We start from the raw sequence: 25584 nt of genomic DNA on the forward strand, positions 1-25584 counted from the left end.
TTCTTCAAATTCTTCTTCCTATTATTAACCTTCCGGTATCCGAGTGCGCTTTTTAGGCACACTTTGCACTTCGTGTTAAAAAACTTCATATTATTTTTCACAGTTTAAATAAGGTTAGATTTCGAAAGTTGTTCATTTGTGCATGATCTTTAAAATTCTGGCCACCAACTAAAATTTGAAAATTGTAAGCAAAAGAAAATTGCAAGACTAGCATCTGTCTCCCAAGTGTGCCTAAAACGCACTATTTCTTCCATTATAACCACTGTTTTTGATCCGAAAGCCATTAAGGCATAAATCATGCTTTTACTGATATCTGGGCTTCATTTGAGAGGTGAGGGTCTAAATTAATTTATTAACGTTGTTAATGTTGCTTTTAATCATTGCCATACGAGAGCGGCCATGGCTCAGGTGGTAGAGTGGGTCGTCCAATAACCGAAGGGTTGGTGGTTCGAATCCCACTCAGTCCATGTGCTGTTGTGTCCTTGGGCAAGACACTTCACCCTCCTTGCCTCCAGTGCTGCTACTCACACTGGTGTATGAATGTTGAATGTTGTATGAATGCGCATGAATGTTCAGTGGTGGTCAGAGGGGCCGCAGGCGTGAATTGGCTGCCACGCTTCATCAGTCTGCCCCAGGACAACTGTGGCTACATATGTGGTTTACCACCACCAGAGGGAGAATGTGGGAGCGAATGAATAATGGATCCTCTGTACGGGCTTTGAGTATGCATTCATAGAAAAGCATTATATAAATCTAATCCATTATTATTATTATTATTATTATTATTATTATTATTATATGCCAGGCTGCAAAAATCAAATAATATTTAATCCAATTTTTATGTAGGATTTTGAAAAAAACTAAAAACATGTTTTGTGTTTTTTGCATCAAAAAAATGTAGTGACATCATGATGAAAAGACATTGTTTAAAAGGTTAAAAAAAAAAAATCTAAAATGAATGATTATTGGATATGTATGATGATTAGGGCTGACCTTGATTTACAAAAATAAAGCAATATATAATATTTAATAGTTTGATTTATAGGTGTGCCATTTTGGCCCACTTGGTGACAGATGCTAGTGTTTTTGAACATTTGACCTAGCGCCAAAAATAATAATGCAAATAAACCAATGTTGGAGTTAATTATTGACATATGCCAGGCTGCAAAAATCAAATAATATGTAATCCAATTTTTATGCAGTATATTGAAAAAAAATATTTTGTGTGTTTTTGCATCCAAAAAAATGGTTTGTTTACATTACAAACACAGCATTTAAAGGGTTAAAAATGTGACAGTTATTGAGTATTTGGTATTTTTATTTACGGCTCAAGTGGATGAAACAGATAAAAAGTGTAAAAGAATTAAAAACAAACTATATGAAATTTTTTTTGACATTTTTCCACAAGTGTGCCAAAATGGCACACTTGGTGCTTAGTAAGGGCCTTGCTGGACGGGATACCGGAAGGTTAATTTTAGTAGTTGCATTATTATTATTATTATTATTATTATTATTATTATTATTATTATTATTATTATTATCGTCTTCTGTTTCCGGTTGCGTCATTCCGTCCGGTGCCTGTTACGTGCCTCCGGAGCGGAAGCTGTACGTGCTAGGGGTCCTGTCCATAATAGGTGATGTGTATCGGCCGTGTGGCTGTCAGTCGACCCGTTCACAGTGTCCCTGTGTCCGGCTGATGGGCACACCTCACACCGGTCCATTCTCGCCTTCCGCCTGGGTCTTCTCGGTCGGCGTCGCCCTCCTGTTGCTGTCCGTCTCCGGTACGTCAGTCTGTCAGTGTATTTTTAGCCTGTGCTTTTGGTGTAACAGACCGATACAGTGTCACAGGTCTTTTCTGTGTTAAACAAGTAGCAACATAACCGTGAAATAACAGCAGAAAGCTCTGGAACATCTGAGGAAAGGAGGCAGAAGCTTCGTTATGTAACGAAATGTTTAGGTTTTTTTTGTGCTGGAATTGAAGGCAGACAGACTTACAGTTGGTGTTCTGGAAAGTTTGTTTCCCTATGTATTTTTTTTATTTTTTTTTTTTAAATAACTGTCACCTCTGTTACGTCAGATCGTAAGTCGGTGGCTATGCTAACAACAACAGCAACAACAAGCTAACAAACTATGTAGCTAACATTTTACAGAGATGTGACCAAAATGAATCTCTATGTTAGGACGTCCAAGCATCACCAATACCGTGTTTCAGCATGTCGAAGTATGGAGGAAAAATAGACAAAACTAAACCAAAAAGTTATGATTATCACTATTATTACTGTCATTATTCATTCGTATGATTCATTTTTTTTTTTTTTTTTTTTGCTTTTTTGGGCTGAGGGGGATACTCAAGTCCTTATGAGCAGCACCTAAGCCAAATTAATGTCACTAGCATCAAAACGAATTAAATGACTTTTCCCTGATTAATGGTTGTAGATTGTTCCCAGTGGAAAGAGGCTGAAGTCATCTCACAATTCAGCATCTAAAGCGAAACTCAAGTGCTGAGACAGATTTTGTTTTTACCCTCCTTGTATTTTTGTGAAAGCCTAGTCGGCGATTTAGGTAAAGGCTGAATACTGTCTGAACTATTTTTAAAACTGTACAAGGTTTATTGTAAGGTGTATTTTAGAGAGGAGACACATACACACTTTAACACAGTTTTAGATTTGGAGACCTTTATTTTGTTTGTAAAAACACCAAAAAAGAAGATTTCACTGCCCCCCCCCCCCCCCCCCCCCCCCCCCCCAAATAAATAAATAAATAAAATAAAATGTAACATGTTATTGGAAGAAGTTGTGTACTTATGTCTGATAGAAGTGATGCTATGAATAAGAATTAAGTTTTCAATAGATGTACACTAAGTGATGACAGCTTTTCTTTTTCTTTTTTTTTTTTTCTTCAAAAATGGAATGGATAATGGTTGAAAACTGTGAAAATGTCAATAACACTGGATCTTTCTGTGTCAAGATCATTCTATATATCGTGTTGTCAATGTTAAGCTGCAGCCTGTGACTGACACCTAGTGGCAGCTGGAGACACAGCAGCTTTATGTAGAGTTACGTGTAAAAAAGCAAGCATATTTTGACCTGGTTGTGACAATCATTTGTTCTACTGATGGACTGTCAAGTGTCTGCATTACTCTTTACACAGCACTTTGTATAGTACAATGGCGTAATAAGACCTCAATTAATGGAAAAAACATGATATTTCAAGAGGAAAGTTAGAATATTATTAATACAATTGTTTTGATTCCCAGCCGAATCAAATACGTCAGGCTCATCATCATGTTGTTTGTGTAGTTTACAGTTATGTCATTAAAAAATAAATATACCTCTAAGTAAATAGATAAAATGTTATGATGAAATAATAATTTTAGTCTGCTTATATTGTGACTTTTTTCCCAAACTATTAGGTCTCGAAATTATAACTTAAGAGTTTTCTTGAAATGTCAAAACTCTTTAAACTCTATACTCTATAAAACTCTATAGATGTTATGACTTTATATAATTTTATTCTTTTTATGTTATGACTTTTTCTATAACTATGAGACTTTTTCTCCTCAGTGTGACTCTAACACTTCGTAATGAGAACCATGAAATGGAAATATCTGAACTGTAACACTGTTTTCATGTGTTTGCTGTCATTGTTATTCAGTGATTTAACTCTCCTGGCTGCTTTGCTGCTGTTGTGTCTGACACTGCAGCACATTGTTTGGTATGGAGTGGTTTTGCTGACTTCATTCTGCAGAGCTAAAGGCTGCAGAGTGGCACAGGGGTAAACAGAAGCAACAAAGTGAGAAATGTGGAACTAGAAAAATATTTAACTGCAACAACCCAAAAAAATATTGGTGTTTCTACTTTCAGTTAACAAAACAGATATGGTAGTAGCACAGGGTGTGCTGTATTCTGAGTGTACCACAAACACAAAGGTATTGTGATATTAATAAAAGTCAGCTTATGGTATGGGTAACAGGTCTGTAAACTTGAGAAACCCTGAATTTACAGTGTGTGTCACTTTGGACTAAAGTACCAGTAACAGATGAGAGAACAACCTAAATACAGAATGTAAACAATGCAGGTTTTCCATAATTAATAAGGTTTTACAATTGCATTTAACACCTGAGACCTTATATGAATTAATAATGAGACTATAGAAAAGGCTAGATATGTTTACTAGTTTTAGCTTGTTAGTAGAGACCTGAATGAAATTCTGCTCAGCTTGCAAACTAACTTGGGGACTAAAAGATCCACTTTGCTACACTATTTCTGTTAAGAGGAAGCCACTGTCCCCACAATATTTCTGATTCATTGCAACAACTCAGATTGTGTTAAGACATGTCACATTACCTAACACCCCTGTTTTATAGTGTACTTTGGCTGCCCTTAATATACCTGCTTTGCTTTGCTAAGTAATGTCTGTGTGTGAGAAACATGATATCATTGCAGTTGATGGCTTCACATTTGGATGTCACTGTAGGTATTTTGTACTAGATGTAGGGTAAGGTTGTCTAACTTTCACCTACTAATGAGGCTTTGTCCTACTTTGTCTGTTTGTTGGTTGTTATTGGTTAATGCTAGCTATTTTAATCATTAGCCATTTCATTATTTCATAGCAAAGACACTTACTTAATGTGAACCAGCACTTGAAAGAAAGCTGGCATATAACTGGAGCAACAAGCAACATTTCTGTCCTGTTGTTGCTATTATTATAAATGCCCTTTCCTAGTGTCTACATGTTGTATCCTAAGAAGGAAATGGGACAGTGTATATTTTGTATAAACTGCAATGAAACACAAGCTCAGTCACACCCCACTGGATGTTTGTGACTCTATAATAATCCCACTATCTTCCTCCTTGTCTCTTTCTTTCTCAGTCTCTTCAGTGTGACTGTGTGTCTTATGGCTGTCCTCCTCAGACATGGGCTCTGCATGGCCCTCCGTCATGCCATTGGGCAAGGCAGCAGCTCAGTCTGCCGTACTGCACTGCCTGCTGCACTGCTAGGTAGAGTAACCTAACAGCATTAAACTGTACCACACATACATGGGCATTTTTAAAAAATATTTTTTTCCCTTTTGATCTAAAAAAAAAGAAAAATTAGAAATCCACTCCATATGAAATTCAAAACACATAATTGAAGCCTTTGTCAAGATCATAGTAATCCAGCAGGTGATCACCCTAATGCTCAAACCATGTTAGCTTGTTGTGCGTTGTGATGTCTAAGAAGATAATAACACACACTCTGATGTTACAAACCAAAACCCCACATGGTAACGCTGCATGTTGAGTTTTTAAATATCTTCTTTACCCAGGATGGAGAATAATGACCAAAAGGTCATTTTCACTTATCTAAAACTGCATCTGTGTGTAGACAAAAGGTCAAAGCACACTGAAAAACCTATTTTTCTGAAAATGCCCATGTTTTGTGGACTAGGCCGTTTAACTGGGAAGTTAAAGCTAGTAATGACATCACAAGTTGACAAGTTTTCTTACACAAGTCAGAAAGTTGACAAGTGACAATTCATTGAATAGTATTTTAAAGAAATAAACATAGTGACATGTCCATAGACATTACTGTGTGTCTTATTAATTTAAAGTGACTCAAATAAGATACAAGTGCTGAAACCATTTCATGGACCAAGTTAGTGGAACAGTACTCTCATACCAGAGGCTTAAAAATCATCATTTCTCTGGAAAATAATCAATATCCACTACATACTGGCACTGCTTAAATGCAATTTTGGCTCATGAATTACTATACTATATATCTAAAGTTGAGTTAATAACGTGGATATTAAAGACAGTTGTGCTCATGATTCCTTTTCAACAGTCATTATTACATTTAGCATTACTGACCATACACAGGACAAACATATTGTGCAAATATAATAATTGTAGATATAGCAACGCCTTGGCAGAACAACTGCAGAAGCAGTGGAGGCAAATGGGCCAAGTTTGAGGATTTGGAATAAAAATGTCTTATACCATTGAATGCCATCATAGGAATGCAAATAAAGATAACCTTCATCCATTTCAAGCTAAATGTATTTTGCAGGCAATTTTATAATATTAAATGCCAATGATCAACATTAGTAACATCACCATGTAAGCAGAAGTAACTTGTAGGTTTAACTGCTGACACTCTCTTTTACTAAAAAAAAATCACACAGTAGGCTATTTAAATTTGATACATATAATAAATGACTGAGGCATACATAATGAAAAACCCCAAACTGTACTAAACCTTATGATTAAATAATGTCAGTAGTATTAGACTACTACTACTAGAGCTGTCCCTGTTTATTGTGGTCTATTTTTTTTCACCTTTCGCTAATGTTAATCCACAGAGGAGCCATCTTAATCCATGCAGGTGAAGTTATTCTGATTTATTGTGTTAGAAATGCAACTTCAGGTGGCATTCCAGTCCAAACTTCCAACTGGGAGCTGTAACTTTCCAGTTCAAATGGAGCATACTATCTAAGTCAATGCATGTAACTGTAATGTCGCTGCCAACTTTTTTTTTTTCAAAGGACCATACTATTTTTTGCATGTAATATTGTGTTGTAACTTGATCCAAAGTTATATGGACACAGATTTATAACTTAACATATTAATTAAACTAAAGACACAACAGTGATACACATTTTGAATAGAATATATTATTGTGAAAACACTAATTTATGTCACTGATTTTGAATCAGATGGAATAATAACTCCAGATAACTCCATACAGGATGCAGCGCAGGTCTTGAAAGTCTTAAAAAGTATGGAATTTTGAAATGCTGTTTTCCAGATCTTAAAAAGTCTGGAATTTTGGGTGAAAGTCTTCATTAAGTATGGAAAAAAGTTTCTCTCATGGTCAAATTTTAAAGTATGCTCAAAGGTTCATAATCTAATCAAAAGATAAGAAATACATGAGGAAGGCATATAAAAAACTTGTTATGATTTCACTAACCAGTCGGTACTGGATTGATCCTAGGGAAACTTGTTTGTGTGATATCCATGCACTTTTGTGATTTTCATATGTTTTGAAAACGTTTCTCTCAGTAAAACATAATTTTCTGCAAATTATGCATTCAGTCATTCATACATTCATTAAAATGAACTTTCCGACTACATACAATGGGTACAGTCTCAACCAAGAAAGTAGGCATGCAAGTATAAAAGTACATAAAGTCACGGTCTTGGGGGAAAAAAATAGCAGTTTTGAAAAAGTCTGCAATTTTTATTTGGATAAAGAGCAAAAACCCTGTTCATATATCTGATGTGGTCTGCTTTTGTGCTTTGTGTCAGAACCAAATGATGCTGCTGGATTTGGAAACACTAGCTCAGGTGTCCACATACTTTGGTAATGTAGAAGTATCTGTCTAATATTAGAGAAATAGGGATGTATTGTGTCAGATGAATAATTATTATTATATCCCCAAAATCTAGTTTCAGGAATATAATGGTTTTACCCCGAATGGATAACTGGGACAGATTTGGTTGGAATTCTTCTCCCTTGATAACCAACACAGGGGACCCCTAGTGGAAGAACCCTATCAATTTCAGCTTCTCTATGAGTATTATAACTTATAAGTCATCCAAATGGGACAGCATTAGTTGAAAATCAGTTTTTTGGACATAAATCAAGCGACAATAGGCTGATTGAGACAAAATTTGGTTCATATTACAAATGTCTTACAAATGTCCATCCAGAGTTCGTATAGTGTTATTTTCATTCACTAGATGGAGTTTTGCGCGGAAAAATTGGTTCTCTGACCATTATTCTGCCACTATCAGGTCGATGTAGCTCAAATTGAGTTCATATCGATTGTTTAACAATTATCGTGGATAGATTTATATATAGCAGAGGATCAGGGGGATTTCGGGGATATACCCTTGCAGTCGGCCCCTGGTAGTGTAAGCCTCGTTTGGATATATAGCCTATTTACATTTTTTGCTTCATTGCTTTAACTGAATAACATACAAGGCAGAAAAATGAATCTGGCAGACAGGTTTAACTGACTCTGCTTTCTGAAATATTTATATTCCGTTGCCTTGAATCTAGGGAGATAGTCTGGAGTTTATATGTGAAATCTAGCCTGCACTCTTGCAGATGGGAAGGTTGTGTAAACATCTATCTCTTATTGCTTAATGTTTTAGAATTAATTTACGCTGATTTTTTGGAGTTGCTGAATGTTTGCCAGTGTCAAATCGCAACTTTTAACAAAAAAAAAAAGAGAAACATATTATGTGTGATTATGTGTGTTTGTATCATATTTCTTATCCATCTACTTCAGAGTTTCTTGCAAAGTATATCTAAAAATCTGGAGGCAGCTCAGTGACTCATGGTTTGAAGGCTCCTTTTATGAACCAAAATGTTCCTCCACTTTATGTGTTCTCTTTTTTATTTTCTGTTTTTTTTTTTGGGGGGGGGGGGGGTGCGTGGGTATATTTGTTGCATGCAAATGTCTGTCTTTCTCTCCCTTCTGCTATTCCTCTGTGGACTGAAATGTTTAAAACTATAATCTTATGGTTTCATCTGTCTTGCTGAATTTGATATATTATGTTCAACTAAAATGTGTTTATTGTCACTTGGCTGTCAAACTTCACTCTGTGGTATGATATCCAAAGGAAATAATTGCATGATTCTCAAGTAATAGTTTTGAATTAGCAGAGAAACATCAACAGAAATGGCTACAATATGTATATCAGAGGTACCTTCACAATGTAGCATTAATTTGATCAGTAGAAACCTGATAGTTTATTCAAACTTTAGTCCACAATTGATACCAAAGACAGTATAATGTTAATTATAGGTTAATTCAGTTTTAACTTGACGTTTGGCTGTTGTGTACCAGTTGATGTGAAGGATTCTGCATTTCACAATGAACAAATATTAGTATTGTTGGATACTAGACAGACATGTTTCTTTATTCGCTTTTCTTTTTTATAAATAAAAGTACATTTGTGTTACTGACTTACTGAAAAAATAGAGGACATTTCCATTCCAGCGTGACATTAAATTTGTATATTTAATAATGCACAACCCATGTGTAATGCTAAAGCAGTGAAACATCTTCTATGTGTGTGTCCATGTTCCTTGTTGTCTATTAACCAGTGTTTTTCAAGCTCTGCATCCACAATGGAATCACAACAGACCCTGATGATCATCCTTCTCATTCCTCATCCGGTTACTAATGAATGCTGTTCAGTATCTTGACCTGTGTTGTCTCTTCTTCTGTCTGCTCCCTTCCATCCAGCCCAGTCCGTGGTTGTTGTCCTGCTGAGGGGTGTATGGTTCTAGTGGTGGGGTGGAGTACCTCTCTTCAGCAGCCATGTCGGGCTTCAATCTGCTGCATCTCATAACCAAGAGTCAGCCTGTGGCTCTGAGGTCCTGCAGTCTTCCCTCAGGTCCACTGACTGGGTGCTGTGTGCCTGCTGTGCTCTGCCTCTATAAAGCCTTAACACCTGGCTGGTGTGTCAGCATGTCTTTACTGTCCCAATCTTTGTGTGTTGAAGTCCTGTCAGCAGCTTGCACTTATCTTGTAGCATTTGATCAGTCTTTGTAGGGAAGGCAGATCAATATTTAGCACCAAATAATACTTCAGTATCAAAGATTTGCACATGCTTAAGTGCTTAATGAAGGTTGTGTTAGTGTGTTTTATGCAGGGAGTTGGTCATTTGTTGCTGCTAACTAACTCTATTTCTATGGTAACGACTGCCTCCGTTGCTTACATCCTTGATAACTACCCGTACACCAATTTTTATGTGTAGTGGGTTCAGTTGCGCCTAAGCTGTTCACTGCATCTCTTCTGCTCATCTACAGCAGTAACAGTAGCTACCATTCCCTCAAAATGGGGTCTGCTATTGTCATCAAATGACTGGCTTACCACACAAATTTCACATAAGCACACAAACACGTGTAAATATCAAATATCAAACCTTAGCATTACTCGAGACTGATGCCAATGCAGAAGTATCTTCACGTGTTATACCACAGATAGCCACTAGATGCTGGGTCTAATAATCTTGTCTCCCATATCCTTACATTGAACTTCTTTTGAAATACTGGTATTTTATATTCTGGTCTCATTCAGCTTATTCAGACACTCTAATAGTTGTACTGGTGGTCAATTTGTAATTTATTGTTCTATTCTCTAAGATTTTAGAGATAATGGAGAGCTTACGGTGTATACTTTGACAGTTTGCTGCCTGCTGTGTTGGACTTGACGTGCCCCTGTTCACACAAGTTTCTGAGTAAAAACAGACAACTTGACCATAGGTGTGAATAAAATGTTACACTTTGAAAAAATGAAGTCAGAGTTTAGAATTAGTGTGCCCATTACCCCTTATGGTTTTCCAACTCCACTCTGTTATCCAAACAGGGTCACTCATGACCCTATGAAAAACAAGATGATGAAGGCCAAAATGTTCATAATAGCGGTCCAGAAACCAATGAGTGACGGTGCAGTTGACCTGTGCATTTCTTTGGTTCAGTTTAACCAGGATACTCAAGTCTGTGTAAACACACCACATTGAGGGTTAATGTGGTTTAACAAGAACATTCTAAGAAGAAGAAATGCCTTTATTAGTCCGTCATGGGGGAGGATCCATTCAAGAGAACCATTGGAATACAGCTATGCCCCCCAGTCACCTGCCCCACAGGTTCCCAACCTTTTGCATCTCTTCATTGATTTGTTCCTCATTGGACTTTTTTATCAGGTAGCAAAAAATGTCTGTGCTAGTGCATCTATTATAAACATCTATTTACAATATTGTTTTATATCCACAACAGATAGAGTTTAGAGGTCCCCTAAATGTGATACATAGGCTGTTGGAAATGTTTTGGGTTTTTCTCAGCAAAATCATCCAGGTAGCTCAGTACAGCTGCACTGTGTCCAGATACTGATACATAGAGATATATTGTGGTGTCTGTATCTAACATTATGTAGCCCATAGGCCCCAGAACTGTTATTGCACTGTTATTAGATGTGATCTCACTATATAGTTAAAAGTACAAAAAAGCTCCACAGTAGGCAACTTAGCAGTAGACTTAATAATATACAGCGGAATTTTTACAGTCATGTTTAACACAGTTTTAATTGTTGGACATACTGAGGCACCTCACAATCTAAACAAAGGTATTATTTAACCTCCTGAATGTACCTCAGATCACTGGTGAATCTTTAGAGTCAGTGTTGTTTGTTGAAGCCGTTTTTTGAAGGATGTAATTTACATTGGGTTTTAGCCGCTTAGACACAGGCACAAACTAAACACATACTCGATGAATTAAATATGCACTGGTCTATCAGTTGAACCTCACTGCGCACCAGTATTCACCTTTTTGGCTGCCATTAGCCTAGTACTGAAAATAGATTATGCTAAATATGATACCAAGTGTCTTGCATGTGGCCTTTTAATGCGTATCTAAGTGTGGAACTAAACAGTAGTTTATTCAAGTTTAATTCATTGATGTTAACTGTGAGTTTAGCCTATTGTTAGCTTGCTATTGGTTACCGACAAATCAACATGCAAATCAACAAAGTAGAGAAATAAAAAAAAAAAAAAAAAACATCAGCTTTGACACCGGGCAAACTATTTTAATCACTTAAGGATCCTCAAGTTTCATGCATTCCTAAAATGTTGTTCTATTTTAAGCTTAACCCTAAATTTTCATTGGTTTTCACAGAACAGGTGGATGTTAAAAAGTTAAAGATCCTTTGTTTTCACTGGTTTGTAGTCTTCTGCAGTTCACGCACATGTTTTTGTGTTGCTAGTCTTGCACCACCCTCTTTCTAAAACCTCACGTCACCTTTAGGTTCACCATCTGCCTGCCGCTGTCACACAGCTGAAATTTAATTTGCTCACAGAATATTACAGTGGCCTGGCTTGAGCTTGTATGTGCCGAGTGGTTTTGTTTTTGTTGAACTAATATACACTTAAATTTTCAAGGGTTTTACTTCTCATAGGTCCAGAGAACTGCTGATAAGTCACATGGTCTGTATAATGTACTATAGTCGTGGGAGATGCTGGGGAAATTTCTTTTTGATCTTCTTTTTTCACCATAAAATAGTTTTTACCATAAGGGGGGATTAAGGGGAAATTCAGCCGCAACCTGTGTGTGTGTTATCTAAGGAATGTTTGGCATGTAAGCATAATGTAAAAAAAAAAAAATAAAATCCTTAAAATCCAGTCTTTTTAAAACAAACCAAAATAACCTGGTGTATCACAGTCCAATGTCTCCTCTTTACTCCTTATTTTTGCTGTAGGGTCACTTTCCTTATTTATTTCATGCCTGAGCTTGAAGTGGAGACAGAGGAAAAGTTTTATTTTCATTTCTCATGCTGTAAGACTAATCCAGGCATTGTGCTGTGCTAGTGCTGTGACACACAGCTCTTTTGTTTTTGTTTTTTTACCTAATACGAATATGGTTTTTCCTCTCAGGTGCACGTCGTACAAAGAAGACATGGCCGGTGAGCTTCTCTCAGGAGGAGCTGAAGAAAAGGCTCACACCGATGCAGTATCATGTGACGCAGGAACGTGGAACTGAAAGGTAAACTTTATTTATCCGGCATCTTCCAGACCAATCAGTGCAATTCAAAACGCTTTACAAGTCATAGACAGAGTGTAAAAATGATGGTACAGCACAAGCCACAATAAAATGAAATTACATTATATATTATTATCCCTTGGTATATCCATAGGTGCATCTCACCCACAACAAATATAATGAGGAAGAAGTGACAAAAGACACAGAAAGATGCAAGCAATGTTTAAGGTGAAAACAGTATAGAACATGCAAAAAATAGGGACATTCTTAAACGCTTAACATAGCTTAATGTCTGAAAATAGCGATCAGCCATCACTAAATTATGCGTCAACATCTCTAATCATGTGCACTTTCACCTCTCCAAAAACCCCCAAATTACAGATGCTGTCCACGTTAAGCTTTCTCCTCTCCATAGGAGCACATTATAGAGAAAAAGGTTAAAAGAGTGATATTTGGCTTTTTTTAAAATGGAATTATGCATTTTAAAACATTTCCCTGTGGTGTACATAAACTGTAAATGCTATGCTTGGATCTGAATTCTTCATTAATTCAACTCCACAGGTCCATCTTCAACCCTATTTCTAAGTAATGACACCAGAAAGGTTGTTTTGAGCGCTGGCCCTTTAAATGCACATGAGCCACTTCAGGCCCCATCCCCTCCAGATTGTTGGCTGTGCTGGTCTGTCCTGTTCAACCAACAACAGAACATTTTAGGTAATCGGCTCGAAGTTTGGACATATTTTCAATATGGACTACAACCGCTGCTGCTGACAAACTGTTATGGTGTACTCGGAGAAATGTTTTTCGGAAGTCTTGACCTTATATGTGCAAATGTCGTGATGTAACTAGTTATAAAACGTAACAAATTAAGCAGCAATTAAAACGGGTTGTAGTGAATATAAAGATAGCTTTGAAGCATCTGGAGGGTTCAAATTCAAACTTTTTGAACTAGTAAGGTCCAAATACACAAATAAATATACCAAAGACTAAAAGTGGGTTTAGCAAAATATGATCCTTTTTAATGTAGCTTAATGTCTGAAAAGTGCTGTCGATCATCGCCAAATTATGCATGGACATCTATAATTCTGGGATAGGCTCCAGCACCCCCATGACCCTCTCGCAGATAAAGCAGTTCTGAAGATGAATGAATGAATAAATGAAAAAAAAAACAATACTCTAAGATTTAACTATGCCAATTTTTTATTTAATTTTTTGAATTTGCGCCAATGGAGAGAAGAAGGCTTAACATGGACAGCATCCAAAATATTGGGGTTTTCGTTTAGACTTTTGGAGAGGTGAAAGTGGACATGAATAGAGATGTCCATGAATAATTTGGTGATGATTGATCGCTGTTTTCAGACATTAAGCTACATTAAGCTTCTTTTTTTTTTTACTTTAAGCATTTTAGAATGTCCCAAAATATAAATTACACATAATGACATTAAAAAAAAATGAAAATTACATAAAAGATTAAAAATAGATGTTAGGCTTTTTCTCTATAATGTGCGCCTATGGAGAGGAAAAGGTGTAACATGGACAACATCCATAAAATTAGGGTTGTGTGATTTTGCAGAGGTGGAAGTGGGCATGACTAGAGATGTCCACACGAACTTTGGTGATGATTGATCACTGTTCTCAGGCATTAAGCTACGTTAAGCTTTTTCTTTCGTTGAGCGTTTTAGAATGTTCCAAAAAATAAAATACATATAATGACATAAAAAAAAAAGAAAATTACATTAAAGATGAAAAATAGACAAATAGACACTCTAACTTCACCATGGTCTTGGTCTTTGTTATTAGCTCATTTGTTCATTGTTGGTCTAATGCATCATTCCTCCACAGTGCCTTCACTGGAGAGTTGACACATAATAAAGATGACGGCACCTACACCTGTGTCGTCTGTGGAACACCGTTATTCAGGTACAGTCTCTGCTGGTTAAAGTTAGTAACATGCTAATGTCTTCACCACAAGCAATGCCAAAATATCCACAGTTTTAAAGTGCTTTACAAGCGGATGGTCTGGTCACAGCACAGGGAGGGCAAGACTTATTGTTAATTGCTGGGCCATTCCATCCTTGGCTCTTTCTTACCTTTGTTGGTATTTGCTTGTTGTTGTTTACCATGTTGGTATGTGTCACTTCCATTACCATTGTTGGTATGTGATCATTGTTGAAATATATTGTGTTATAAGTTATGCAGACTATCATTTAGATAGCTACTATGTGTAAAATACATCAGTTTTCCTAATCTGTTTTCTGTCTTTTATTTACATTATTAGGACTTTAAACATTCATTCATTCATTCATTTTCTGAACCCGCTTTATCCTCACTAGGGTCACGGGGGTCGCTTGGAGCCTATCCCAGCTACATAGGGGTGAAGGCGGGGTCTTAACTTTAAACAGATGTTATTATATTATTAAGGAAGCAAAAGTAATGTGTAATGTTGTATAAGTGTGAGATGGGGGTGGGATTTAATAAGTTTTTTGTTATTACTAGTGTACATGGCAATTGCTATTTTGTCTTGATCACCTTTATTACCTCCGCCAAGGAGGTTATGTTTTTGCCAGGGTTTGTTTGTTTGTTTGTCTGTCTGTTTGTTTGTTTGTCTGTCCGTTAGTGTGCAACATAACTCAAAAAGTTATGGACAGATTTGGATGAAATTTTCAGGGTTTGTTGGAAATGGGATAAGGAAGAAATGATTAAATTTTGGTGGTGATCGGGGGTGGGGGGGCCCACGGGGGGGTCCACTGATCGTTAGTGTGCAACATAACTCAAAAAGTTATGGACAGATTTGGATGAAATTTTCAGGGTTTGTTGGAAATGGGATAAGGAAGAAATGATTACATTTTGGTGGTGATCGGGGGTGGGGGGGCCCACAGGGGGGGCCACTGATCAGCCTTGGCGGAGGTCTGCGCTCTCCAAGTGCTTCTAGTTTATTAATGTATTTGCTCTGCCATTAGTTCCTTGAACACAAAAAATGTTTGAGTTTTTTCTTCTGCTCAAAACAAATAAATGAATGAATGAATGAATGATTGATTGTTTGTCTGTCTTATATAAGTAGTAGAGCTATGGGGGTTGTTGCTGATATGACAGTTGCACATTTGAACAAAACCAGTTTATAATGTCTGTTGTCCCTTCCTTTGTAGCTCCAGGACTAAGTTTGACTCAGGATCAGGTAGGTCAAACCTCTCTTCTGTTTGACTGATGAACCAGGAGGCAGTGGATGTGACACACAGAAAATATTACTATAGGCTGATGGATTTTTACCTCAAAATACATACGCAAATAAAACTTATTCACCTTGATTGGAAATATACCATGTGTTTGACTTCTTTCCCAGTAGGCACAGTCCTCTTTAAACAAGCTGACAGTGGTGAGGTCAGAGTTCATTTGTCTGTATTTAGTTTTTTGTTTTTACCAGAAGGAGTTCCTTAGGTACACATGATTATTGTAATGCCTTTAACTCACAGCTCAACTTTTACTGTATTTAAGTGGGACACAATAATATTACTATGGATAATGACTTAAATAAATGTGGAATTAACTTTTGTTCCTGGTTAATTCAAGCATAAATTAAACTTTAATGTAGTTATTTCAATACTTTGTTTAAAATATTGTGTTTGAGTTTCTTTCTGATGTTATCAAACTGTTTTTCAATCAGTTCAGCTGCTTTAAAAGAAACGGAACTCAATCTGAGTTATTTGCATATATCAGCATGACCACATGGCTAATTAGAAAGCTAAGACATGACTATTGTTTTTATGATTGACTTAAATGCACTCTCTGTTTATTTATCCTTTATTTAGCCAGGAAAGTCATGTTGACATACAGGTTCTCCTCTTACAGGGAGCTCTGGTTTAGATGGCAGTGACAAACAACTTCACATAAAAAAGCTGTCATATGTACTTAATGCATAACAGATGTACAAACTAGACATTTACAATCTAATATGTACCTCAGCATTTCCTGGTTATGTGCAATAATCAGGGTCACTGGATGTACTGGGCTGGAATAAGGGTGAACATTTCCATTGCACAGAGCTACAGCTGTGCTCTTAAGTTTACATACCCTGACAGAATGTGCATGGGTCGATCTTGGATGTTCCAACATGACAATGACCCAAAACACAAGGCCAAGTCGACCTGTCATTGGCTACAGCAGAAAAAAGTGAAGATGAAGGAGTGTCCATCTCAGTCTCCTGACCTCAGTATCACTGAGCCACTTTGGGGAGGTCTCAAACATGCAGTTCATGCAAGAAAATCCAAAATCTTAAAGCACAGGTGTCAAACATGCGGCCCGGGGGCCAAATCCGGCCCCTGGGATGAATTTGATGCAAGAAAATCCAAAATCTTAAAGCACAGGTGTCAAACATGCGGCCCGGGGGCCAAATCCGGTCCCTGGGATGAATTTGTGAAAAGCAAAAAATTACACTGAAGATATTAACAATCAAGGATGTTGGAATCATTTTAGGTCAGTTCAATCCAAAAATAATCAGACCAATAAAATACTATCATAATAACCTATAAATTATGAAAACTGCTAATTTCTCTCTTTGTTTTAGTGTAAAAAAAAAATAAGTTAAATTACACAAGAATATTTACATTTACAGACTAGCCTTTTATTTAAAAATGTGAATAACCTGAAATCTCTTAAGAGAAGTATGTGGAATTTCAATAATTTTCTGCCAGTTATTAAATGTTTTTGGTATTTGTAGATCCACTGTGACCTCTAAGTTGTGATTCACATGTATAAATGATAAACTAAGTCGTAATATTGTTAACATTGCACTTATTTTTCTTAAGAATTTTCAGGTTGTTCATGTTATGTTCGAGTACAATTCATAGATGTAAACATTTTCATTGTGGAATTTGACTTTTTTTGACTCGAAAGTTCTTATCCTATTATTTATATTATTTTACTGGTCCGGCCCACTTTATATCATATTAGGCTGTATGTGGCCCCTGAACTAAAATGAGTTTGACATCCCTGTCTTAAAGGAATTGAAAGTGTTCATGTCTATGATAACTCCTCAGATGCTTTGTGTTTATCCTCATTTTGTACAGATTGTTTTTTTTTTGTTTTTTTTTATTGTGGAAGGTGTTTAAAAATAAGTCAGGTGCTTGAATTCAGAAATAGGAGAAAATAGACTAAAAGGCACAATGATAGCTGTTATGACTATAAATAAAAATGGCAAACACCTTCAACATCTGAATAAAAAACAGATGACAACTGATTCCATTTATAGACGATCCACCACCAGTAAACAATTCACATCACATGATGAGGGGGAAAAAAAAGACCAAAGTAGGGAAAGGAATGCTGTGATTCTCCCTCTGTTCATATACACGGCTGAGAAAATACTGATGTAAATGGAGATAAAGCAGCAGCACATGTTTTCAATATGCTCTTAAATGCACACGTACACATCAAACTGCCTAAAGACGTCTGAAAAGCTTTTAGTGGAAAGAAAGGCTTAGATCTCATCTTCCACATTCTTCATCATTTTAGTCAGGGGTGTTAAGTTGGAAATATTTCCTGCTTTACACTAAACACAAAGTAAAGCAGACCCGATGAGAATGCTTTAAAAGTAAATACTGCACTGGTTTTTATAGAAGACAGAAGGGATTATAACATTGTAGTTTCTCACGGACTTTATATACTGATTCTTTGAAAATGAAGACACCAAATACTGTGGTCTATGTTTATGTGGTGTCAGCGGTCTGCAGCAGTCACCTTATATTGCTCAGTAGTGAAGTTACTTTCATGTAATTACAAGAAAGTATCTCTAAAGTATGATATCAGGGTGGCGTTTCATGATCCTTAAAAAACTTTCTATGAACATAAGCAATTTACAGATGTGAAAAAGATATTAATGAATAAGTCAGGTGTCATGTTGTGTTTAAAGGAGAAGATGAGGAAATCACAAATGACTTAAAATGTAAAAAAAAAAAAAAAAAAAAAAAAAAAAAAATCAGTTGAATTAGATACAAAGATATGAATAAAGACCAAGACTCATGATTTAGGGATTATAAAAATGACTCTCCAACACATTTTTGAATTCTGTTGAAAAGCATTACAGTACTTTTCTATACGTGAGTGAAATTTGGCAGCTAAATTGAAGACATTTATTATTTAACTTAAAGGTTTTATTTTTACATTCAGCTTTAGTGATAACGCCTTTAATTGTTATAGATTATATGTGTGTGTCTGCTAAATTTCCCTCATCATCCACGTTTTCAGGTTGGCCATCTTTTTATGACCTGGTAAAAGAAGAGTCCATCACTCTGTCTGATGACTTCTCCTATGGGATGCACAGAGTGGAGACTACCTGCAGCCAGGTAGGACACCAGACCACACACCATCGACCTTCTGATCATGTCAGATCCACAGACGGCATCAACAACTGGATGCCACGCAAAGATTAAACTAAAATTCTAATTCAAAAGTTTCAGGAGAAGCATCCAGGTCAGCGTCCCCCACAGCGAATGTGACAGAAATCTCAGAGTTATTACTTAGATTAATCTTAACTTTCAGGATATCACAACTACGCAGTATGGTTTTAAACATTTGTGAACGTAAAAGCTTCCTGTCCCACTGGTGCACCCATGTCCAACAGGTCAGATTAGTGTAACACCCTTAAAGGGGGCAGATGCAGCCAAAATGACCAGTATAGAACTGACATTGAAATATTACTGCATGTGTACAAGACCTTGATTAGAGCTCAACAATATGGCAAAAAAGTAAAATAATTTTTTCCCCAAATTTATGGATGATTTACAATTTTAAGGTTTTCACCTTAGTTTACCATTTTGTAGCTGTGGTAACTATCACCCCGCTCCCCAATGGGGAGGCAATATGGTGCCAAAAGGAGGACTTTAATGTGTGATACTGAAAGTAAAATTTCGCACTGAAAACATATCCAGAAAAAAGAAACACTGGCATTGAAAAACGTGTAAAAAATTGTAATGGCATCAAAACAGGTATTGACATTCATAACATTTTGCTGAAGTTTAAAACACAGACATCAAATGTTGTATTATTTATTTTTTCTTATTTTTTTTTAATTTTGATGTGTTTTTGTCAAAGCAAACTGTGATCAAAAAAGAAACATCGAAATTATAAACCGTTATTGATAAAACATTGACATGAAAGAAAAATAATGTGATTGTCATTCAAAAACACATCAAAATACAAAAAAAAACTTATAAAAATGAAATAATATAACATTTGATGTCCGTGTTTTAAACTTAAGTGAAACGTTATTAATGCCAATACCTGTTTTGATGCCATTACAATTTTTATTTATTTATTTATTTATTTTACATGTTTTTCAATGCTAATGTTTCTTTTTTCAGTTTTCAGATTGTGTTTTCAATGCAAAATTTTATTTTCAACATCAAACATTAAAGTCTTTGTTTTGGTTCCATAAAGCAAGGGGTATTGTTTTTGGTTCACTTTGTTTGTTTGTTTAACAGTTTAGCAGCAAAACTATTGGTTGAATTCATCCCAAACTTGGTTTATAGATTGTCAGTGACCCAGAATAGATCTGATTAGATTTTGGGAAAAGTAGGTCAAAGTTCAAATTTTTAATGAATTTTTAAATTCTTTTTTTCCCGATTTACTTATAATGACCGAAATTTGTCTATGCTGTCTATGTCTATGCTGACATCAGCACACGCATAGACATGATGACATCAGCTGGATCAATGCTAAAATAAGATACAATACAAGGGGCGGGGTTTGTTATGCCTGGCACCACTCGTTCCAGTTGTTATCGCCATGTCTTGCTTCATGTTTTGACTCCTTTATGCCTCATGTTCTTTCTGTATTTTATTTTATTTTATTTTATTTATTTTATTTTATTTTATTTTATTTTATTTTATTTTATTTTATTTTATTTTATTTTATTTTATTTTATTTTTTATGTTCCTCACCAGTGAAAATTAGGGTTTGAATCAATGTGTTTTCCATGGGTTTAAAAAATCAATGAATAAATGTATGAACTGCAACCTGTCATTAAATTTTACACATTGAGTCTCAAAAAATTACTTTGTCAATGAAAATTGTCGTGCAGTATTTCTATTTGGCGGTATGGCTGTGCTCTGTGACCTTCCTGCCTTCCCACATGTATACTTAGAAAACCTAAAGCAGGGAGAGCAACAGCAAATACACCATAGGTAACACAACAGAGCAGGCATAAACAAAAGCAACATGGCATTAATCAACTGTTTTTGGATTACATGAACAAAAGACAAAAGTTGACAGAAAAATACTCTTTCAGGGCTCGTGACTGCGACTGAATTACGGTCGCATGCGCCTGAGAATTTCGGTAGTGCGACTGTTTTTGAGATTACGATCGCATGGTGCGCCAATAAAAAAATGAGCGAAAATTAATACATGCGCCTAGAATAATGGCTGCAGAAGTAACTCGTCAGCTGAAAATAAACAAGCTCCACGCCCCGCTGACTGAAGCGGAAAATCTAGTCCCCGCCCCCTTGCGTGCGCATCTCTGCGGATGGTCCAACACTGCATGACTTCGATGCACTGCCAGCGGTCAGGAAGTACCTACACTCTGGCACCAGGTCAAGGAGACTTGACTTCAGGCGTGGTGTAGACCACAGTGACTAAGGGCCTTTAGGCCATGAAATAAAAAAGTTGGTTGTTGCAAATAATGGTGTGATTCGTCTTTCTTCTCCAAGAACCAACTAAAGTATATACCACACATTGACAATTGTTTTGCACCTGTGTCAATGTAAGCTTTTTCTTTCACACTCTATTCAAATACTTTATTCTAGGTTGTTAACATTGCTTAAATACATATAGGAATTAGGGCTGCACGATTAATCGATTTTAAATCGAAATCGGATTTTTTAATTAGGACGATTTTTAAAAAAGGGAAATTATAAAATCGATTTCATCTCTCTCGTGCCTGCGGGCCGTGCGCTTGCGGGCTCCCGTAGGCTCCTCCTCCTATCAGTGACAGCGGTCTGTCACAGAACTCCGTGCAATGGCCGGACTTTAAATGTGTTCATGAGCCCGCAGTACTTATAGCAATGTAAGGTGTGGCTTCACGCACGGATCCCGCAACTGAAATAGAACTGCATGCGGATCACTCATCTTCCGTTGTCCCAGATCCGTACCGTACTGTCTTCTTCTGATCCGGGTCCGGGTCTCGGGGTCATCAGCCTCAGCAGAGGAGCCCACACAGCCCTGTGCCCACACACATCCACCCGCTCCAGGATAGAATCCCTCCAGTGTGTCCTGGGTCAGTCTATTCCACGCACGGATCCCTCAGTTTAAACAGAACCGCATGTGGATCACTTATATTAACCTGGTCCACGCACGCACGCACGACTGATGCCTGTCACTGACTTACATTGGTATCACTTCTGTGGGCCCAGATACCCAGGAAAAAAAAAAAAAAAAAAAAAAAAAATTTAAAAAACAACAACAACACACACACACACACACACACACACACACACACACACATATATATATATATATATATATATGTATTAAAAAAAAATTAAATAATTAATTTAGTCCTCTTACTTGCTAAATTTTTCATTCACAAATGTAAGTTCTGTAATACAAAAACAAATATTATTTATTTTTTGAAAGATGTTGAACTTTATTTAAAGCTGTTAGATAAATCTGGAAACAAAAAGGCTAGAAAAAACATAAGTATTTGCTCTGATTTGGACATTGTATTATAGTGTATTCCCCCTGGCAAACTTATGTTATTTTCTTGTTGCATACATTGTTTGTATACTCTATTTCATTCAATAAAGATTTAATTAAGAAAAAATAAACTTCTGGGGGTTCATCACGTGATACCATCACAGATTTGAGGTCAGAGCAGTGCCTTGCATTGTGGGCTGCTCACGAAAACGACATGCTGACTTCTGTTGTCTTTTGTAGTTTTACCCAAAAATCGAAATCAAAATCGAAAATCGAGTTTTTAGAGGAAAAAATCGGGATTTTTTTTTTTTTGCCAAAATTGTGCAGCCCTAATAGGAATATTACTTGGTATGGCCAAGAGTTTTGCTTGTTCTCCAATTTTTTTATATAATAGTGGTGCGCCTAGATTTTAGCCTGTGCTCCTAACTTTTTAGGGTTAGGAGCACAGTGCTCCTAGGTCAAAAAGTTAATTTTGAGCCCTGTCTTTCTTACTTAAACTGAATGTTATGTATAAAAAAAACCTCATAATGGAGAAACACATTCACAATTAATAAATTACAAGAAGCAGTTTGAGTTTTGCTGCGTACGAAAAGTCTCAAGAGGAATGATGTCGATTTTTGCAGTTCAGGTATTTTTCAAGATTTTCAGAAAGCAAAACTGTGATTAATCAACTCACTCAATATATTGCCCAGTCCTATTCTAAATACGAGGGGCGACTGAAAAGTTTTGAGCCCAATGATTAAGATATGAAGACCAAATTTGGTCCATGAAATCTTTCACATATCTTAATCCTATCCACTAAATTTCTTGGTCATAGCAATCTTTTTCCCTGTTTTACAGGTCCCTGATCTTTCTGTATCAAATGTTTCCTGAAAAATGGACAAACTTGAGTATCGGGCTGTCATCAAGTACGCATACGACCTTTGCCTTCTTTGGGGTTGGTGACATGGGATGTTTCCATTGTTTTGACTGCTCCTTGGTCTCAGGCCGATAGTGATGGACCCAAGTCTCATCCATAGTCACAAATCAGCCCCATACTCAAGTTTGTCCATTTTTCAGGAAACTCGTGATACATAAAGTTCAGGGACCTGTAAAACAGGGAAAAAGATTGCTATGACCAAGAAATGTGGTGGATAGGATTAAGATATGTGAAAGATTTCATGGACCAAATTTGGTCTTCATATCTTAATCTTTTCCATGTTGGGCTCAAAACTTGTCAGTCGCCCCTCGTAGTATGGCTCCTCAAATAGACCAATCAGCTCCCTCTGATAACCTGCATGTTCCTCTTTTAGACACATCCCAAAGCATGTACTTTATCTGAAGCTGTTGTTAGTTCCAAGTACCACCACTACACTATTACTGTCCATTCAGTTGCGTTCATAGCTGCTTTCTAATCCTTCAGTGCGGAGCTCACCTGGGCCACCTGTTTGATGACGGACCCAGACCCACAGGAAAACGCTACTGCATTAACTCGGCCTCGTTGGCTTTCCAGCCTGAAGGCACGTCCTCCTCTAGCCCCACGACCCAGAGCGAAGCAGCCAGCAGCAAAGACGCCGAGGAGAAGACAGAGCTGTAGGGGAAAAAAAGAAAAGGCTTAAGAAGGATGAGCATTGTGTACAGATGTTGTTCAGGAGGTTTACCTTTGGTTCACAAAAGAAAGATCCAGTAGAGTTGGTATAAACATGGAAAGGAAGCCAACTATACAGACCAAATAATCCACAAATTCTGTAGCCACAGTCAAAACTGCAACACACGCTCCATCAGCTGACTGCCTTAAACGAATATTTCTGTATTTGCTGCTCATAATATTTTAGTCACTACTTCTGTTGCTCAGATTTGGCAAATTATGAGAAAGACGACCATGTAATGGGCTTGGTAGTTTCACAGTATCTACAGAGAGTTTATTTTCAGATGGACTCGGGAGTATTTGAGTCCAGTCTGTGTTACTGGATACTTTCATATGATAGAGAATTTAGGCCACACCGAGGGACAAAAAATCATTTTCCAGAAAAAGAAAACGACAAGAATAAAGTTACTATATTTTGAGAAAAGTCATATTAGGAGAATGAAGTTGTAAAATTTAGAGAATAGTTATGTATGTTGCAAGAGTTGTTAAATTTACCAACTGACCCGAATGCATCAGCAGCTGTTTGTGTTTAATAAATACAATTTTACTGCTCAATTGAAAATATGAAAGAATATAGAATCCTGAAAAAAATCTAGTGTTTGAAGACATCATTACAATATGAAAAGATAGAAGAGATTACGTGGAAAGGTTTTTATGATAAAGAAAGAAAAGGAGTTATCCTAATAAACCGTTGTACCAAATTCATCCGTAAATACAGGTTTACAGTCTCATTGCATCATTACTTATTAGTTCTTACAAAGAAATTTCATACAAATGAGATGAAAATGTTTCTCTTGTAACTGACTTTTTCTCAAAATATTATAATTCTATTTTTTGCGTCTGTTGTGTCCTCACAGAAAATATCCAACTCTATCTGTCATGGTAACAAACACAGTACTATCATATAGTTGTATTGCCTCTAAAGTCTTTTGGTTGTATTTACTGCTTATTTAAACACGACTGAAGTGCTGTGTAGTCACAAACATACAGGTATGTGTATGATTTAGGACTTTTTATACTCTAAACAGTTATTATACAGTATATTTTTGAAGTGCTATTTGATACTGAAAGGTTAAGATTACCTATGCAAGTACTGCCACCAGTAGAGACAGATGACGATGTCCCACCCACGGCCTGCCCGGGCACTCTGTTTGTTTTAGTTTTTGTTCACAGCTTGCACTCAGACATTTAATGGATGATTAAAATATCTAAAAACACTGTGTGACGTTCCATTTTTGTGTGAAAATATCCTCAAATCAAGGGAAACAAACCTGTTTGCATTTTGTGGCCAGAGATCGGCACAAATACATCAGAAACCACCTTGTTACAACATGCCAATACTAGCTCAATGAATAAAATACAAAATACTGGTATTACAAATTGTATTTAAAGTACAAGTAATTTGTATTTTGACAATAAAAATCCGCAACCTGAAAGTGACTTTTTTTTTATTTGTCTGTTCTTTTCCCACAGTTGAAACATGGGGATAAAATAGCTGAAATACACAACTACAGGGTGTCCCATAAGTCTCCATACATAGGAGACATAATACATTCCATACATATATGGCTCAAACATGTATTTCTTTACATTTCTTCTTCATAGTTCTTCAGCAGACACGCATTGAAATGTGTTCCCGACAAAATGGCAGTCATATAGAGCATATTATATAAATAAAAATGGTTTATGTCAAGAAATGTTTATTTTTCCTATGTATGGAGACTTATGGGACACCCTGTTGT

General features: G+C 36.5%; 1 protein-coding gene across 4 annotated transcripts; it reads left to right on the forward strand.

Annotated features, from left to right (window-relative positions):
- The first annotated feature begins 1642 nt into the window (after positions 1–1642).
- On the forward strand, positions 1643–25104 carry msrb3 (methionine sulfoxide reductase B3). 4 transcript variants are annotated; one of them, XM_030149433.1, is made up of 7 exons: positions 1643–1781; positions 9242–9392; positions 12426–12534; positions 14374–14451; positions 15678–15706; positions 18772–18869; positions 23618–25104. In XM_030149433.1, exons 2-7 carry the CDS (start codon positions 9317–9319, stop codon positions 23789–23791), a joined length of 564 nt encoding a protein of 187 aa, XP_030005293.1. In that variant the 5' UTR covers positions 1643–1781; positions 9242–9316; the 3' UTR covers positions 23792–25104. The 4 variants fall into 4 exon arrangements, with proteins under 4 accessions (XP_030005293.1, XP_030005291.1, XP_030005292.1 ...); XM_030149431.1 differs by lacking the exon at positions 9242–9392 and adding an exon at positions 4873–5000 and having other exon boundaries at positions 1650–1781; XM_030149432.1 differs by lacking the exon at positions 9242–9392 and adding an exon at positions 4882–5000 and having other exon boundaries at positions 1696–1781.
- The last annotated feature ends 480 nt before the right edge of the window (positions 25105–25584 follow it).

This window comes from Sphaeramia orbicularis, chromosome 12, assembly GCF_902148855.1.
Source record: "Sphaeramia orbicularis chromosome 12, fSphaOr1.1, whole genome shotgun sequence".
NCBI lineage: Eukaryota > Metazoa > Chordata > Actinopteri > Kurtiformes > Apogonidae > Sphaeramia > Sphaeramia orbicularis.

Coding starts and splice junctions, on each gene's coding strand:
- msrb3 (XM_030149431.1), top strand. CDS start 4,898: ATGGCTGTCCTCCTCAGACATGGGCTCTGCATGGCCCTCCGTCATGCC. Junction 12,535..14,373: donor CAGGAACGTGGAACTGAAAG/GTAAACTTTATT, acceptor ATTCCTCCACAG/TGCCTTCACTGGAGAGTTGA. Junction 18,870..23,617: donor TGGAGACTACCTGCAGCCAG/GTAGGACACCAG, acceptor CTAATCCTTCAG/TGCGGAGCTCACCTGGGCCA.